The sequence below is a fragment of the Plectropomus leopardus genome, chromosome 19, assembly GCF_026936395.1.
Source record: "Plectropomus leopardus strain MGB_pleo_1.0 chromosome 19, ASM2693639v1, whole genome shotgun sequence".
Taxonomy (NCBI): Eukaryota; Metazoa; Chordata; class Actinopteri; order Perciformes; family Serranidae; genus Plectropomus; species Plectropomus leopardus.
The window spans coordinates 9560258-9578549 of NC_142194.1; the positions used below are offsets into that span (position 1 = coordinate 9560258).

Below are 18292 nucleotides of genomic sequence, written 5' to 3' on the forward strand. Positions count from 1 at the left end.
CATGAGCAATGGGTCCTCGTCACCGCCATGTTTCTACAGTAGCCAAGAACATACAAACCAAACACTGGATTTAGATAGGGTCATTTGTGTTTTCACATCGAGCCCTATAGCAAACAGCCCCTCTGCAACAAGCAGCGTTGGAGAAATGCTGATTTTTAAACTGAAAAGGCTATTTTTAGTGTTTCTACTAGTTTGGATCACTGAATCCATTTGATTTTCAGAGAAAGTGACCTCTGAGGGAATACGGCTCCTGAAAATCTGGAGCTCGTTGCACCAACTGGTCTTACACAGCCTGGTCCTGACTGCTAAGTCGTCTTCATTAAGACCAGTATTTGGAACAGACTTGACTGCATCAGCCAGACTGAAGCCTAGTCTTAACTATGCCTGGTCTTAGTGATGCATGTTCATGTCGGTGCCCAGAGGAGCAGCAACTACATCTGTTGCTGAGCAGCACGTGTTGCTAGGGTATATATTTACATTCTTCCACTGTCTTGCTAATGTAAAGCTTATCATTTATGATTTGCGGTGACTTTATTATGACATAATTCTCTCTGTTATTATGACATTAATGTTATTATATAATTCTATTATTAATTAGATTATTATTATCAGAGAAAAAGAAAAGTTCACAATCAAGACAAGAAGACTAATAGAACTGTAGAGGAGAGACGTGTTTGGGTTTGATTGACAGCAGCCGGCGTGTGGAGCTCCACACCTAATGTGGAAAGATAGAAAAAGTACTTGGCTGTGACTTACAACTCATGGACGGACAGTGTGTTGTTAGCAGAGGTATTAAAGGACCACACCAGTAACTGAACGCACCAAAGTGACATTTGCAGGTATGTTTATAGTGCTGTGACATGTGCTGCAGCTTACCAGCTAATTAGGATTCAAGCTTAATAACTGACATTAGCACACAAGTTTGCAAGTTAGTAAAAATGAGACTTAAGCAGGAAAACTAATGTTGGTTATTGTTCAAAGTTTGTGGCTCTTGCTTTGTGTATTAGACCTTGATTTTGAAAAATGTCGAGATTTTGGCTTTACACCTGCTCCTAACCTGGCATGAGATTTACACCTCGTCTTAGCGAGAAGAAGGCTGAAGCCTGGATGGTGCAACTGTCATTAGCTATTAGATCAGACTTAGAACGCCAAGTCACAACCGCCACAGCTTAAGATAAGACATTTGAGCCACTTTAATGTTTTTATTGAGCTTCAATTATGAATTGTCTGGTTGAATTAGCTGGCCAGGCTACTCAATAGATGCTCACAGATACTGACACACTATTATAAAGGAGTTAGGCCTTAATGGGAGGATTTAGAATTGGAGGCCAGCAGCAAAGCTGGCAGCAAACACTTTTTTGACCGTCTTTAGTGTTTCTTACAAATATCTTCTACAAACCTTTTAGTGTTTTTTAGTTATCGTTACAGGGGTATTAGTTCCTAGTCTATATCTGTGTAGTTATAAACACTGTATGAGCTAGTTTATTTGTTTTAAAAGAGTTGTGCATTTGGACTCTCCCTCCGTCTCGGCTTTGGTTTGGTGACTTGAGCAAACAAGGAACGATAAGCTGCTGTAATACCAGGCATAAGCCCTGTTGGTGCAACCGGCCCCTGGAGCTCACGCCAGATGTGCCATACAAACAGAGTTAAGTAGCTAAAGGAATTTATCTAGATTTTTGTTGTTTATGATCCCATTAAAAGACTGAAACCAAACACTTTTTACTCTCTAAATCTCCTACCCTGCCTGTAGCACTCAGCGCTGTAATTTTACTTAAAAAAAATAAATTCTGATTTCTTTTTTGATCATTTTCATGGATTAACTAATTTTTGACTGACATCCTATGAGTATCTCATATTTTTTACTCTCTCATAATTTTGAACAAACTGATTTGACTTCTTTCAAAAACATGGGGAAAAGGCAGTGAGCCACTTGGCATAAATGTTCCACAAATTACAATAAATTAGTAGATTTAGAAAATTATTTTAAAGAAGCTAGGAAAAAAAAATATTCAGAATTATCATAAATACATATTTTAATTATGTTGCATAATTATAAAAACATCAAATGCTTTCCCAGGTCATTCACTGGTTGGTGTTTTTTTTTAAACATTATTTAAAGTATTTTTTAAAATTATTTTTTAAATATAATTTTCATGTAATTTGGGTGCATTCTTATATTTTTTACTTATTACTTGCTAATTTTTGGGTCAATTTTTCTTTAATTCTTCATTGCCCTCTTTCCATATTTTTGAAAGAAATCAAGATAATTTGATCAGTTCTCAAAGGCTTAATATAAAATTTAAATTTCTAACATTTCATCTATTGTTTTCCTTTCTTGGCAGGAGTGGGCTTCCGTAGAGAAAGCAGGACAGCAAGAAAGAAAAAAATGTAACCCACCAGTGTGAACAGCAAGTGAGCGGGAGGAAAGAGCCGAAGACGTGTTAGGAGATGTGCAAATGTGTTGCTCCAAATATGTGTGTGTGTGTGTGTGTGTGTGGCTGGTCTTTACAAAATAAAAATTCATCTTGGAGCCAGAGCGTGGCGACCATCTTTGTTCATTAAAGACGAAGAGAGGGGGAACAAAGGAGAGAGCGAGAGAATGAGGGAGGAAAAAAAAGGGATGGAGAAACCGCAGGTAGAAGGCGTAAACATGGCCAATCACTCTCTCCATCTGCTTCTCCATCTGTGCTTCCTTTAATCCACTGAACCACCAGTTAGTGACCCCTCAATGCACACAGAGAGGGATGAAGGAAGACATAGAGGAAAGGAAGACAGAGCTAAGGGAAGGAGAGAGAGAGGGGGAGGGAGAGGGTGCATTGCTAAGATAAACACACACTGCGGATGTTTGTCCCCCGAAATAAAACATTTTCATATCAACACCTTTCAGAAAGTGTGTGTGTGTACGTGTGCATCTGTATCTCCTGTTAGATGATAGTACAATCATCACTTGAGACGCGTCAGCAGTTGTGGCACAAACAACATTTCTTCTCTTCTCCTTGTCTGACTCCATCTCGCTTCTTTCAACAGGCCTGTATCAGTCCCTCTGCCAATCTCTCCTGCTTTCCATTTCTCTTGCTCGGCCTGAATTCATACCTTTTCTCATAACTCTCTCCCTCTCTCCCTCTCTGTCAGATTTTCGACTCCCATCTCCCATTCCTCCTCATCTCCTCACCTGCTGTCATATGGCGGTTCCGGCCCGGTGGTTCTCCACCCTCCTCTGTCACAGCTCCTGCTCCCTGCTTTCTGCACATTTCCTCTCCCATCGATTCCCAGTCTCCACATCCATAGCAGTCCGATAGTCCTGTCTACAGCTCTGCTTCCTCCCACCTCCTCTCTCTCACCCCTTTTTGATCCTCTCCTTTCTCTTCCTCCATCTTACTATGCTTAGAAAATGTGTTTTTGAATTAAAAAAAAGTGCTCACAATGACAGAAAAGGTGCACTATTATTATTTTTCATTGTTGGGCGAGCTGGCTTATGCTCCCCTTGCCCTTATTTTTGATCTTCACCCACCTCTGCAGTAGAGGAGGGCATAAGTATAACTTTTTAGTATTTCCCAGTTTGCACAGAGAAACCATGTTATACTGTGAACAACATCATCTACCAACACCAAACAGTTTCTAAAATTTGAGATAAATGGGTCACATGCAATCATATCAACAATCGCTACTTTTGCCCCGCTCTAAGAGAAAAACAGGTGTAAGAGGAAATTGTTCAACCACAAAACAAGTAAATATTTCCAGCATATAAAACTCATTAATGCTTCAGTTAGTCCTCCGAGTAAATGAGCATGTTACTCTCAAATCAATTTATCATGTTTACAGTCACAATTGTATGAAAGTGATCCCATGCGTCAAACTCATTTTAGTAACACTGGGTTGGAACAAGATGTTACAGCGTCACAAATCCTTACAAATCACGAGCAGTCAATACTCTTCATCATGCATTTGCCTCTCTTTCTCATTAACAGCAAGTCTAAACAGACAGTCTAAGCAGACCAACCAGCAGCACCATATCGCTCATTTGCATACACTGCGATGACACACAGCTGGTTGAATATCAGCAAAGTTTCCCTCTTTCCCTTCACTAGTTACTGTAAAGCAGAGTAGGTCTTTAGTTACTGTTATATTCCTTAAAAAAAAACAAGACAAAAAAACAGTTGCATATGAATAAATTCAGTTGTCTATACCTTAAGTAGCTAGCTAGCCAGCTAACCCTTCACTTTTCATGGTTTGATTTTGAAATCAAAGAAAGAAACGTTTCAAAATTTCCAGGCAACAAGTGTCACTTTACACATGCCCCATAGTGCAATGTTTTGCTCGAAATCCACAAAACGAGCCTGAAAATGTGGAAAATCTGAAACGACCGCGAGAATCAATGGAGCACAGCCTCGTAGTTGTCGGACTCTTGTCGGAGCTCGGCGAGGCTACGCTATGATTGTCCAGTCTGTGTTTGAAGGGCGGGACTTAGCAAAGGGTCAATAGTGCCATGTACCTCCTGTTCAAGTTCCTGTTTACAAGAGAAAAGGACTGTGCTGCTTTCATGCTCTGCCCTTTACTTTCTACCTGCCATTCTGTTTTCATTCTCCATCACCACCAGAGGCAAAGTGGGAGGTAAATTTACTGAAACTTAATTTGCAAGCCTTTTTTATTTGAAGAGTTTAGCAACATTTTTATCTGCCATAAATCTTTATGAAGGTGCCTTTTTAGCACACATCAGAGTAAGTACTATGAGGGTGATGTAATCTGTTAGGATGGACTTTTTACAGCAAGAAAGCGGAGAATAACTTAAAGGTATAATGAATAAAAGTTTTATCGCCCAATATAACTGATGAGCATAATATATTTTCAGTGGTTGATTAAGTTATTTCTGACATTAAAACTTTCCACGCCACACCATCTGCCTTCTGTCGCTCATCCTTTTGGCATGACTCAATGTTCTCAAGCCAAAAAGCAAAAGACAAAGCTGTCAGTATGACTGTATTTTGCATCATGACATATTATTAATTTTTCACAAAATGTTGCTGTTTGGTAACTGTAATTAGCCAGCTTACTCATCTCTATTGTGAAGATGACTTTAGCATTTATGCCAAGTTACTATACAGGCTGCCAGAGTGTTATTCTCGTCCTCTTCCTATCCACCCTCCCGCCTCGTCATTCTCACCTCTCTCACAGGAGCGTCCCAGGTATCCTGTTCCCGAGCAGTCGCAGACGTAGCGGTTCCAGCCCTCCCTGCAGATACCGTTGTGCTGGCAGGGGTTGGACAGGCACTGTTTGGGCGGCTCTCTCGAGCAGGAGGGCTTCACCCCCACCGCCCTCTGGGCCTCGGCCAAGCGTCGGATGTCTTTGCTCTGCCCGTCCACAAACAGGTCTCTGATGCAGCCCACGTAACCGTAGTTCAACAGAGCTGTCCACACCTGAGGAAGAAGTCATCGATAAAGTAAAAAGAATTTGACAACATTTTGTAGCATTTGGTGATGTTTTTAAGTCAAACTAAATTCTGTTTTAAGTAGCATGCTCAAGGAACAGTTAATAGATATAACAGCTTTTTGGCTATGAAACATTTTAATATTTAAATCCTGATATGTTTTTGTGTATATATTCCTTACACAAATTGCTTAAAGGAGTATTTTACTGCTGGAAAGATGTTTTTTTCATAAAACTTGACTGTCTATGCAGTGGAAAGTGGCAAATACTTTTGACATTGGTGCTCCATGAGCAGGAAAAAATGAGAAAATAGACTATGGCATTTGTTTTTGTTCCAGAGGTAGAAGGCCTACAACTATCAAAATGCACTGTGCCAAAATAGACCAATTACTCCCAATGATTCCTGCTGGTGGTTTACCAGCTTGGCAGTTTTGGCACAGGAAAAACTAGTAACAAACAATGTTGTATTACGGTAAAGTAAAATGTTTCTGAAAACATTTTAGGCAAGAAATAGGCAGCATAGTAACAGAATCCTAGTTACCTACTATCAGCATTGTTATGATATAAAGCTGGTTAAAAACCTGCAAATATCCCTTTAAATCTGGTTAACTGAATACGGTTTCTTACAGTTACTTACTATAAAGTTAAAGTAAGTGATTTTTTTTTGTTTTTATTGTTTCATTTAAATTTAAGTCTAGACTGTAGCCTAGAGTGTATCTTGAATCACTTACTAGCATAATAGTAAGCTTATTAGTAATTTCTTTACAAACATTAAAAAAGAAGTACAAACTTTTTTATTAAAAAATGACAATCCCAGCATCAAGCATGAAGAAAATCCAAACACTAATTTATTACACTGTAGGACAAGGAAAAGCAGCTAATTCCACAAATCTGGGAAATTGGAACCATCAAATTTTTGGCATTTTCATGGAAAAAGACTTAAATGAATAACTGCTTATCAAAACATCTGACATTTTTATGATTTCAATTTTCAAAAACCTTAGTGTGTCGTATTGTAGACACGCAACGTCAGCACACACACCTCTGTAGGGAAGATGAGTCCAGCACGGTCCTCAGGCAGTCCTCCAAGGTACAAAGTCTCATCCAGGTCCAGGATCTCACTGTCTCCCGGAGCTGTATACGCTGTTCTCACACTGTTCACCGAGATGGTTCCTGGATTCACCGCGAGACATCAACACAACTTCAGTAATCGTTATGACCTTCAATGTGAACATCCTCATCACAATCACCACCACAACTACTATTATGACTGCCATCATCATCTTTATCATCATGCTTTCCCTCGTCTGTGTATTCCTCCGCCATCATCACCACCTCTCATTACTTCAATAATCAGAAGCAGCAAAAATCCAAAACCACAGAGGCCACAGCCATCTGTTGGCTCCTTAAAGTCCATGCTGGTTTTAAAGTGCTATGTCCAACACTCTGTCACCAATAAATCTTTAAAACATGTATTTTTAGACAGTAGTACAGTTACAGCAAAAAATAAAAAAATAAAAAAATCCTATTGAGAAGATTGGCAGCTACTACTGTGGGTTTCTAGACTCTAATTAACACTGGCATGAAAACTGTAATTATATTGGCATTAGACTTAAAAAAACATTTGAAATCCTGGTACTGTACTATACATATGGTTTCTGTAATTTGGCTCATGTTCGAATGATAAAATACATATTAAAATAAAGATAACAAAGAATCACATTGTAGTGTAACCAGTTGCCAACCATTGTCTCTGTGTGTCTTTGACCCAATATCCTTGTCGACAGATCTTGTATCTTTTTGTTTGCATTTCTATTTATTTTCCACTCTTATTTTCATTTTAATGTTTTTATTTATTTTATTATCCCCTCCATTTGCCACTTATTCATTTGTTCATTTTTTTCATTTTTTAAAAAATTCTATGTCCTTATTTTCCATGATTGAAAGGTCTCCATGTTCATTTGGTTGTGTATTTTGTTTGTGTACATTCACATAAACCAATAAAAACAGAATTACAAAAAAAAACAGGACAACAAAAGGAACCCATGAATGTGGCCATAACTTTAAAAAACCTGCACTTGCACAAAGAGGCTTCCAATTGCTTTAATTATAGTCTCAGTATTATGGTAATTATTACACATTACAATAAATTTGACAGAGCTACTGTATATTGATTGTGTTCAAACTGGTCTACGCAGCACCTTTGCAACCCAGTATGAATTAAACACAAACAGCAGATGGATGGCAGCAGCCAAATGGCCTTGCTAGGCTGGTGCTTACTATAAAATGTCGAAGTGTGGTCTACTCATTATCCTCCACCTCCTCCTCATCACCCTCTGTGGTCAGGGTTAGCATCAAAGTTAAGAGAGTATACTGCGAGTGTACCTGAGCGCCCGTCCCTCTGGAAGTCCACATGATACCATTCTCCATCATTGACCTTTCTGTCGATAGCCTTGGTCTTGGTGGTTCCCGAGCCCATGTCCAGCAGCAAGTACAGGTGTCCATCCAGCATCTCAATGGCAAAAAAGTCCACCTGGAAGTCAAATAAAGACACGGTGTTAGTATTCTGTAAAAGGCAGGGACGTTGATGGTGAGCAATAAAAATGCAAATTATAGCTGCAAGTTACAATAAGGTGATTGGGCTCCTGTCTATAATCAGGTACGTTGTGCAATTTCATTCAGTTTTAGTAGAGACTAGTAAACCTTTGAGGGCTGCTCACTAATGGCAAAAATCTTAATCATGATTACTTTGGTCAAAATTTAGATTTCAATTATTTAACATGATTTTTTTGTCATCTGGGCTCCAGGTAAACTAAACATGCCACAGCCTGACTGACAGTGAGTTGGGGCTTTAAAAGATGGGACAAAGTGGACCGCTGTAAAGGAAAGGGGTGCGCTGAATTTATAACACAAGACAAATCAAGAGCATCTTTGTGAAATGGAATGTGGCACAGTATTTATTTTATCTTTATAATTGATATTTGTTGGAATAACCTATACATTTTTGAAAACTACATTGCGGATTGCTACATGGAGATGTAAAGGTTGTTAAGAGTCATGAAACCTCTTCCTAACATACAGTGAGCAAGCAAATTTTGTGGATGGGGTGCAAAAAGTGTTCAGATATACTTCAAGCAACAACAACACTAAAGGAGCCTATTAAGCCATGACTTAGCCAAAGCAACGGCTTGTTGTTGCTCTTAAATCAGGTTGTGTTGCAGTTTGTTCCCTGTTGATCTGTGTTTTCTTTATTAAACAGCAATTGGCTTCTGCACAAGTGACCAAACTAATCTGTGTATGTTTAATCCTAAGATTTTAGGTGATTTAAGGTTTAGATTTTAAGTGCACAGCCCCTTCAGTAGAGAAATGTGAAAACACCTCTGAAGTGACAAACTCTGCACAGATACAACTCAGTAAAGCCAAGTTCAGACATTTTTTAGAGGACATAAACAGAAAAAATCCGGAGTCATAAAATGATCAAAGTTTGAATTTAATCCAGTGTTAATGATCAAAAACCTGCAAAACTAATGGCATCCCCATCAGCCTCATCTGTACTTTGTGTTTAGTGCTAATTAGCAAGATAGTGAAAAAAATAGTGGAAAACGCTGTTAGCATTTCGCTCAAAGCACCTCTGTTTTCAGGCTGTAGGCTGTACGTCTTGCTTCTTTTTGTTTAAAGTGTCCTTTTGTGTTTTTAAAAATATACATAATATGTTCACCTTGACTGTAGGAGGCGTGCGCGGGTCCTTGCGTTGCTGCTGTCGAGGTTTGCCATGACTGAAAAGCATCAACCCGTTTGGCTCTGTGGTCCTGAAGTCGAACGAAATCGATCCCGCCTTCTTCGCTGACCACTTGCTCAGCGCCACGAAAGACTCTGGGGTGTCAAAGGTCACGGGGTCCAGCGTGGCCACACTCTCACACTTAAAAGACACCACCCCACTTACCTAGGGTGCAGAGAGGAAAAAAATAAATGCTTTGGGGGTTCAAGCAATTTAAAAAATGGCTCGTTAAATTGATGTCCAGTGGACATCAAGACCAAAATGGTTCCTTTGTAGTGGGATTGAAATGAAGCCAGCTGCTTCCAGCTGTGAGCTGACTAGCAGACAAAAGCTTGTGGCTACCTCTCAAAAATATAATCCCATTTACTTAAAATTCCTACGGTATAAATCTCACAAGGCCTGACAGAGGTTGCGATACAAAATGATGTCTTTGTTCTGTGTAAAAGAGGATAATGTGTCCGGTTCAAGCTGAACATGTTGAAAGTGCGTACCTTCATTTTGGGGTCTCCCTGTTTAGCCAGTCTAGACAGCTCCAACCGTACATCATTGTTCTTGTACACCACCTTGAGAGTACGGGATGAAGGGAAAAAGATTTTTTAAAAATTCCAAAAAGCTGTTTTCTCCACTTTTGATCAGTAGACGTACCATAAATATTGTGACACAGAATTGCAGAATTTGACATTTTTATTTAACCTTTGTGTCAAAAAGAATACAACACACTTTGATTAACCTTTTCAGAGGACACAAAAAGCAGTGAAAGATAACAAGGGAACAAGACGCTTTACATATGACCAAACATCCATTAATCTTTCAACTCAGGAAACATATTTTTTTAATTCAAGTGTTCTGGTATTTTTATACAAAAGTGACAACCTTAAGAGCAGCGAGCCACTCCAGCCTCATCTTTTGATAACTCCTATTTGTCCCTGCCACTTGCATGATCGCTTTTACTCTCTCTCTTCTTCCCTTTTCTGTTTCCCTGACACAGTACGCTCTCTGACTAAGCCGCATGAGTGTAAAGAGTGTGCTTGTGCTGAGCATTTTGATGTCGAGAGACACACAGGCTCTGCTTTATTAATCCAGACCTCTCTTTATGACCTGTGAGCAACTTGGCAACATCACAAAATTTCTTCTCTGTAACGGCTTCTCACCTCTGTTTTGAAATTCGTGTATGTGTGTTTGTGTTTGCGGGTAGGGCAATGAGGTCGATTCTCGAATTGAAGTGCTGCAAGTGTGCAAAATGGTGTTAGCGTGTGGGTGTGTGTGTGTGCCTGCGCCGCATCCAATGCAGAAATTGTGATCGCTCATGCGCGTGATTCACTGCATACATCTTAATTTGCTCACGCGGATTATCATATCATCGTATTAAATATGTAAATGTGCCAGTGGAGGGTTCACTTTGACAGCGGCAGCCTCGTTTAAACGCCATCAGTCTTAATGAAGCAACACAGAGCGCATTCACCACTGATACAGATAGCTCTCTGTTTGGCACATCATCTGTCGGCTTGTTTGGTTGTTTGTTTATGCCTCTATGTGAGTCTGTGTGAATGAAAGGACTCAGACAGGGTGTGTATATAATGGGTGTGTGGATGTATTTGGGAGTTTTGTTGTGTCAGGTGCTGCAAGTGCATATGTATGTTTGTTTGTGCTTGACTATTTTTGTCTGTGTGTGTGTTTCAGCGGGTAAAATTTGTGCATTCTCATGTATGCACACATCTATGTACGCATGCTAAGATTGCGTTTTGTGTGCACGTGCATTAGTGTGTTTTCATCAGGGTGTCATGTGAGTTTCTGTTGTTGCAGTGTTGTGGCCCATTTCGAGCACAGCGGATGGATGGAGCGTCTCTGTGGCGTAGCTAATTAGCATGTTAGTGCTTAGTGCTGTATCTACTCCCTCAACGACACTCATCACTGATTCTCTCTGATGCTGGGGAGGGTGTGTATGTGTGTGTGTGTCTGGGACTATTTGTGTGAGTCTGCCAAATGGAAGCATTTCTCTCTCTCTGTGTGTGTGTGTGTGTGTGTGTGTGTGTGTGTGTGTGTGTGTGTGTGTGTGTGTGTGTGTGTGTGTGTGTGTGTGTGTGTGCACTTTTATAAGATAATGTGTGTAAAATGTTTGCATGATGCGTGACAGAAAGCGAAAGGAGGAAGAAGGAAAGTAAGAGAAAAAGAAGAAGGCTGGTGTTTCTTAAAATGTGAGAGTGTAGAGAAATTTGCGCAGTGTAAGTGGATGAACTTGACAATAATTTAAATATTTTTCATTTATTGTCAGTGGAATCATATTGTGCAGAAATGATCATGACGATATTAAATCAGTAGCTCATTCAACCTAAATTAATAATTCTGAGCTACTTATCGTGAATAACTAACAAAACTGGTTATTTAAAATGTTATTTTACATGTTTTGTCTGATTAGGTTCAAGTTTCTTTATTGTCATTTTATAAAACAATGAAACAGTAAAGCATCTCTGTAAGTCACAAAGTGCAAAGTATAGGATAAAAGTGGTAATTTAATAACATTTTGAGAATCACAGGTCTTCTGATTTAAAGGAACTGCGTGAAAGATTTAGGGAGATTTAAAGACGGTGAGGATTACAGATTGCAACCAGCTGAGACTTCTCCTGGTTAGAATATCTTCAGTACTTTATTCAGGAGGTTGTTTTTTTTGTTCAGGAGGTTTTTACCGGTACCTGATTTATCCATAGAGATTTCCTCCTCTCTAAAACAAACAGACCCTAAGATTTAAAACTGAATGAAGCAATTTCATGTTCAAAAACAATGTTTCCCTGATGTTCAGGAGGTTTTTACCAGGAGCCAAATTTTCTATACAGAGATCTCTTCCTCTCTAAAACAAACAGACCTAGTGATTTAAACTGATTAAAACACTAGCGAAACCACTCCAACTCCAGAGCAGTTTCACTTTAAAGAAATTGTGTTTTTACAATGCAATCATTGTGGAGGGGCTGCTAACTACAGTGGCTGACATGAAAAACGCAAATGGCACTATCTGAATCTTTTATTTGGTTTGTCTGTTCTGGACTACTGTAGAAACATGGTGGTTTAACATGGTGATCTCCATAGATGAGGACCCGCTCCCTATGTAGACATAAACGAAAACACAATTCTTATTTTCAGATGATTTTACACCAAAGAAAACATACTTACCACTTCTACCAATATATCCCCCTAAATCCTACACACTGAACCTTTAAAGCAGTTTGACTATTTTATATGTGATTTTGCATGATGATGGAAAAATAATCATATTAATATCATGATATATTTTTAACCCACACACATATCATGCACACATCCCACCTCTTTGAGACAGCCCATGAAGTTATTGCTGACGGGAGAACCGGGCAGGTCAGCAGTGCTGGGGCTCCCTCCCACGTAGAAGAAGTCGTCCGAGCCCAGCATGGTGTAGTCCTCCTGGGTGTAGCCCGTGGTGGTCAGGATGCCGTCCACAGAGATGGTCACCTACACAACAAAGCACAGGGAAAGGACACGCTATATACTCACACCAAAGGCAGCGCTTAGCGCTAGCTAGGCGCTGACCAGCCAAATTAGCCCCCGTTACTCTGGTAACCAATGTGTATGCATTGTGGTGGGGAGAAGGCCTGATTGGACTGGGCAGTTGGCTAGTTGTGCTGCTGGGACTTGGTTTTGGGGTATCTGTGCTAACTGTGAGGTGTAACTGAGGAGTGCTGCCTCTTGCCTTTTGCTGGTATTACTGACGTTATAAAGATGTTGCTATACACTGATGAATGTCACGCACTCACTCTGTCTACAGTTAGTGATACACTCTGCAGCCCTATCTACCACTTGTACCCTCTAACTGGATTCAAACTATGTGGTCTGCCTGCTCCTCCCTGTCAACAGCAGTAAGTCTATTTGACAACTAGATCCTGAATGTTTCTTGAAGACTTTTCTTGAAGAGGTTTCACCTCTCATGCGTGAAAGGCTTCTTCAGTTCTGGACTAAAGGAGAGGTCAAACGTCTTCAAGAAAATCAAGCCAGATGCCTACGATACAGCACTTAGAAATCCACTGATACCAAGAACTTCAGGGCCACCATTGGCCGATTAAGGGTGCAAAATTCACTGTTTGTCCACCTGCCAAATGGCTAGTGAATGCTCAACTTTTACGAGCCACTTAATAAATTACCATTTTTTTGGCTGGTGAGCAGGGGTGTGCCATATCATATCGTTCATGATAATATCGGTATTTTTTAAAATATTATAAGAAAATTTCACATCATGATATTATCAATATTCGGACTTGTTGACATCATGACGTTTTACGCACGGCAACAACAAGCATGGCTGAAAGCGAAATTACTGCTGGCTCTGCACTGAAAATTTGAATGCAATCTTTATCCTGACACTCAAATTATAACACTTATTTTGTTGCAATTTTATGTTCTTGAAATTAATAATAACTTCATTTATATCAATTAATATATGATGCATTTTTCAGTGTTTTGTCATATAAAGATATTACTGCAAAAATACCGTGAAATATTGTAATTATTGTATTTTAGAGCCATATTACCCACCCCTACTGGTGAGCTGAAAAAAATCTACCAGCCACAAGCAGATTTTATTAGTATTTGGGTAGTGGACGGTGCTAATTTTGTACCTTGGGTGTATTATGACTCTCTACACCTAGACTTTAAAAAACTGTTATTCTGTCCCTGCATTTTACTGACTGTACTGAGCAGACAAAACCAACACGACTAGCCTAGTTTTCTATCTTCCCAAGTTCAACCTTTCCTTCTTACATCTCTGCCACAGCTGCTTTAGAAGAAGTAGAAATGCAGAATTACCTCCAAATATACCAACAACAACTTCCCTTAATGCTCCACCTACAGTGACCCTGACGCTGGTGTCCTTATAATTCAGCCGGCCTGTTCTGCTATATAATGGCCTGTATGGGGCTTTTAGCTTGCACTGGTTCCCAACCCTGTCACACGTAAGTCACACTTAGCTGTATTTTAATCCCCCAGATATTCTACGATAAATAACTGACCATGTTGGACTGCCCATAAAGGTCATGAGCTCTACAGTAAGTTCCCTCTCACTGATGGTGCTTATCATTGCCGGGCGAACTCGCCCAGCCAGGCAGGTGTTAGTAAAGTTTCCACAGGCTTCTTCGTGCTTTTCAGTAGGTGTTAGTACTATTTACTTGTTAGTAGTTGTTAGTTGTTGCACTGCTGGCAGCCACAGTAGTGCTACTTGTGTCAGGCCAAGCTGTGTTGGGTGACTGAGGTTAGGGTTAATGATTTAAATGCTGTTAGTAGTTGTGATGATGTTATGTTGTTGTGCTGTTAGGGTGATGATGGTGTTAGTTAGTTAGTTTGTGGTGTCGGGGGGGGTTTGTTAGATCAGCGAGTCTGAATGATATGACACATGGACGAACACACACTTATTGATGTACACACACGCACAGGTGTTAGATGGGTTACGGCTCATTCCACACGTACACACACACATAAATATATAAACATGCAGCCTGCTCCTCTCTCGGCATGCAACCACTGGCAAAGAGGACACAGCAGATATAAAAAAAATAATTGTGATGAATCAGGGGCACCATGGAGGACATGCAGTGGCAGAGTGGAGGACGAAAAATCCAAAGAAGAAAGAAAAAGAGGGGGAAGGAGGGACCTCTCTATCCATTTTACGGACCAGTCAGAGAGGGGAAGGGTTTCTGAGTCACGCCATGCAGGAAGGGGGGGGCTCGCCATTTGCGTGCAGGTGAGGGATGAGCCAATCAGTACACGCCTACATGTCAGTCACAGAGTGATGGGGTGAAAAAAACTGTAGAGAAAGGGAGGAGGGGAAATTTTAAAGAAAAAAAAGTGGTTGGCAAGGAGGGGGGCGGGGGCTTTTTAAGCGTAAAAGATTACCAACCGCATTTATCCTTTTATTGGTTTAGTTTTGTCTATGGTTCAAAAGGAAATAGACACGGGGCAAACCCAAACTAAGAAACAATTAGAATGATATCTACCGAACAATGGAGTTTGTTTACCATAGCGTGTCCAATGCCTGAGTGCTTTGTAGGAGAGGGGGAGAAAGGAAAGCAAAAAACTGTGAACAGAACAACTTCGGGAACAAAAAAAGGAAAGCTAGAAGGCCTCTGGTGAGGTTAGTAGGTTGGTTGGAGTGGTTTCGCTAGGAGAAGGGCACAGGTTAGGTTAGTAGAATGAATCATTCCATGGATGGTGGTTAGTTTCACTAGCAGGTTAGTAAAGTTAGTAGTCAAGTTAGTAGTACAAACAGGCAAACGGTAGAGGCAGGGCACAGGTGGGTTACGAGCACCTAAGTGCTAGTGACCCTCAGTGTTCTCTAGTCCACTTTCTCTCTCTCTCGCTGTCTTTCAATCACTCACTCACACATACATACACACAATTGAAAAAGCACTCACCTAGAGCTGAAAGCAGTGCTGGTCTGGTGGTTAACCCACTGTAAACTAAGACCAAAACCTCAGGTATTTTCTTCCTACCACAGCATCACTGCAGACGGACAACAGACCACTGACCATAGCGTCTACATTGATTAGCTTCTTGCTGCGGACTATTTTCTGCTGCCCGCTGCCCCTGAAAACATCTGCATGTGCTCTGGGCTCTAACCGCTCAGCCACCGTGCAGCACAGCAGGATAGAAATCAAATTGGAAATGATAGAGGTCCTAACACATTGGATTGGTGATACACCAATTAGATTTTGCAGCAGATGCAATCAATCATCCAATTAAAGTTAGCTGAGTTTTTTCTTTTTTTTCAGTATTTGAGTCTGTATTTGAACCGCCTACCCTGTGGTCATATGCTGCAGTCACTGCACACTCTGGTGACAAGTAGTGTTAAAGACTGTATTAATAGTTATGGTGGTGAAGGCTGTAGTAGCAGTGGTAGAATACTAGTAGCAACAGTAGTAGTATTTGCAGCAGTAGTAGTAGTAGTAGTAATTCTAGAAGCAACAGTAGTAGTAGTAGTTGTAGTAGCAGTAGTTCTAGTACTAGTAGCAGCTGTAGTAGTATAGCAGTATCAGTAGAAGATGTGGCAGAAGTAGTGGCAGCAGCAGTAGTAGTAGTAGTTGACAGGATTCGAACCAGTGACCATCGGTTCCACAAGGTAGTCACTGATTAACATTGTAAAAATCTGTAGAAAAAAGCTACATATTTTACATTTGAATGCTTTCTATGGCTCAAAGCATGCAGGAGGAGTAGTCGGCCTTTCAGCAATCATACTAATTAAATAAATCAAGGAAAACGTGAATTCCTCACATATGACAAGCTGAAACAAGTTTGGTAAATTTGCTTGATAAATGACTTTAAGGGAGAGTTTACACCAGGTATCAAAAATACATATTTTTCTTCTTACCTGAGAGTTATTTATCAAACTAAATTGTTTTGTTGCGAGTTGCTGAGTGTCCATAAAGCCATAAAGACGACTACCTTCTTTCTGATATAATGGAACCAGATGGCACTCGGCTTGTATTGCTCAAAGCACCAAAAAACAAACAAACAAACAAACAAACAAACGAAAACTCAACAGCAATGTCTCTTTCCAGAAATCATGACTAAAGATACTTTAAGATAATCCACAGCTCTTGTTGTGAGCAGTTTCATGTAGGAACTATTTCCTTTTTACCAAACTACACCCGTTAACTGCACTGCTTAAATAGCACCACTAAGCTACCTAATGTTAAAGCTCAGTTAATTATTACATCTCGTGCTGTCACAACCCTCTCGTCCAATTATAGGTACAAACTTCTGTCTGCGTACTAATGTTTGGCAAGTGTGGTTTCGCTGGATACAAAATACTACATGAAACTACTCAAAACGAGGTCTGTGGATTTTCTTGAGTAACCTGGTCATGATTTCTGGCAAGAAACATGGCTGCTGTGTGTTAAATGTGTTCTTTGGCTCTTTGATCACCACAAGCCGAGTGCCATCTAGTATTGTCATCATATTGCAGAGAAGGCAGACATCTCTTAACCCGATATCTCCAAGACTCTAACTCACATCAAAATAATCTAGATTGAAAAAAAGCACTACAGGTAAGAGAAAAAAATATCTATTTTTTAATTTTGGGGTGAACTGTCCCTTTGAAGGATTAATCAAATTGATCAAAATTAAATTTCTATTAAATTAAATTTTTAAATTTCTGTTGATAGCTAAACATTTAATCACTAACTGAAATCCAACATGTTTGCATCCATTAGTTGATCTAACACTCTCCATCTTTTGTCCCTTGCTATGACCCTTCAAATCTTCCTTCTTCAAGGCTCAACTAATTTTTTTATCTCCTGTCCAGTTTGCTCGGTCGCTCACTCCTCCACCTCCTGTTGTCTGGTTACCTGTCTCAGGTTGCGGGTGACCTTGACGTCGTGCCAGGCGTTGTCGTTGAACTTGCCGTTGACGGGCTCCACCAAGGCCTCGAAGGCCCCGGAGCCGAGGTTGATGACAAGCGACACGGCTCCGTTCTTCAGTGCCAGGTTGACGTAGTCTGCGGACTTGCCGGTGTGCAGCATTAGGCCGTTGCGCTGCAGCGTCTTGAAGGAGAGCGTGATTTCATCACTGCTAGACTGGATGGGGTTGGGTGACAAGTCGTAGCAGAAGAACTCTGAGCCCTTGAAGGTGGCGACATACTCCTCACGAGCTGAGACAGAAAGAAAGAGGTGGAAGAACAAATAAGTGCGGCGCCATTACAGTCTTGTTGAACATTATCATAATGATTACTACAATATCCAAGCTACATTGCTTCTTCCCACACTGCTCTTCACAATATGCTCAAAGATGATAAAATGGTGGGTGTTCATCAGAGCCAGCCGAGGAAAAACAAAGCTCTGCTGGGCCTGGTTAAATTTGATTCGGATGTGCAGTACAAAACATATTGTTCAAGATGCTGAAAATGTTGTTATTGTCAAGCAAAGCCTCACTGATGCCAGCACTTGGAAGAAACACTTCCTTCCATACCTCTAATCGTACATGGAGTGGTGGGTAAACAAGCTTTGATCACTCATGTGGGTTGGAGATTAAACAGTGTGGATGCGAGAGAGACAGTCGTGAGTCTGTAGCATTCCAAAC

The 18292-nt window shown here is 40.4% G+C and overlaps 1 protein-coding gene across 13 annotated transcripts in view; it reads right to left on the reverse strand.

Annotated features, from left to right (window-relative positions):
* nrxn1a (neurexin 1a) overlaps positions 1-18292 on the reverse strand; it is a 91808-nt gene that overhangs the window by 34219 nt on the left and 39297 nt on the right. For 12 of the 13 annotated variants that reach the window (XM_088070485.1, XM_088070493.1, XM_088070491.1 and 9 more), the window contains 8 exons: positions 17563-17864; positions 15235-15258; positions 12521-12682; positions 9694-9765; positions 9143-9367; positions 7810-7957; positions 6467-6597; positions 5162-5414 (listed from right to left, as the gene is read on the reverse strand). In XM_088070485.1, coding sequence (XP_087926611.1) covers positions 5162-5414; positions 6467-6597; positions 7810-7957; positions 9143-9367; positions 9694-9765; positions 12521-12682; positions 15235-15258; positions 17563-17864 — 1317 coding nt within the window. The remainder of the gene's footprint in view (positions 1-5161; positions 5415-6466; positions 6598-7809; positions 7958-9142; positions 9368-9693; positions 9766-12520; positions 12683-15234; positions 15259-17562; positions 17865-18292) is intronic. The other variant, XM_088070487.1, reaches the window with a different exon arrangement.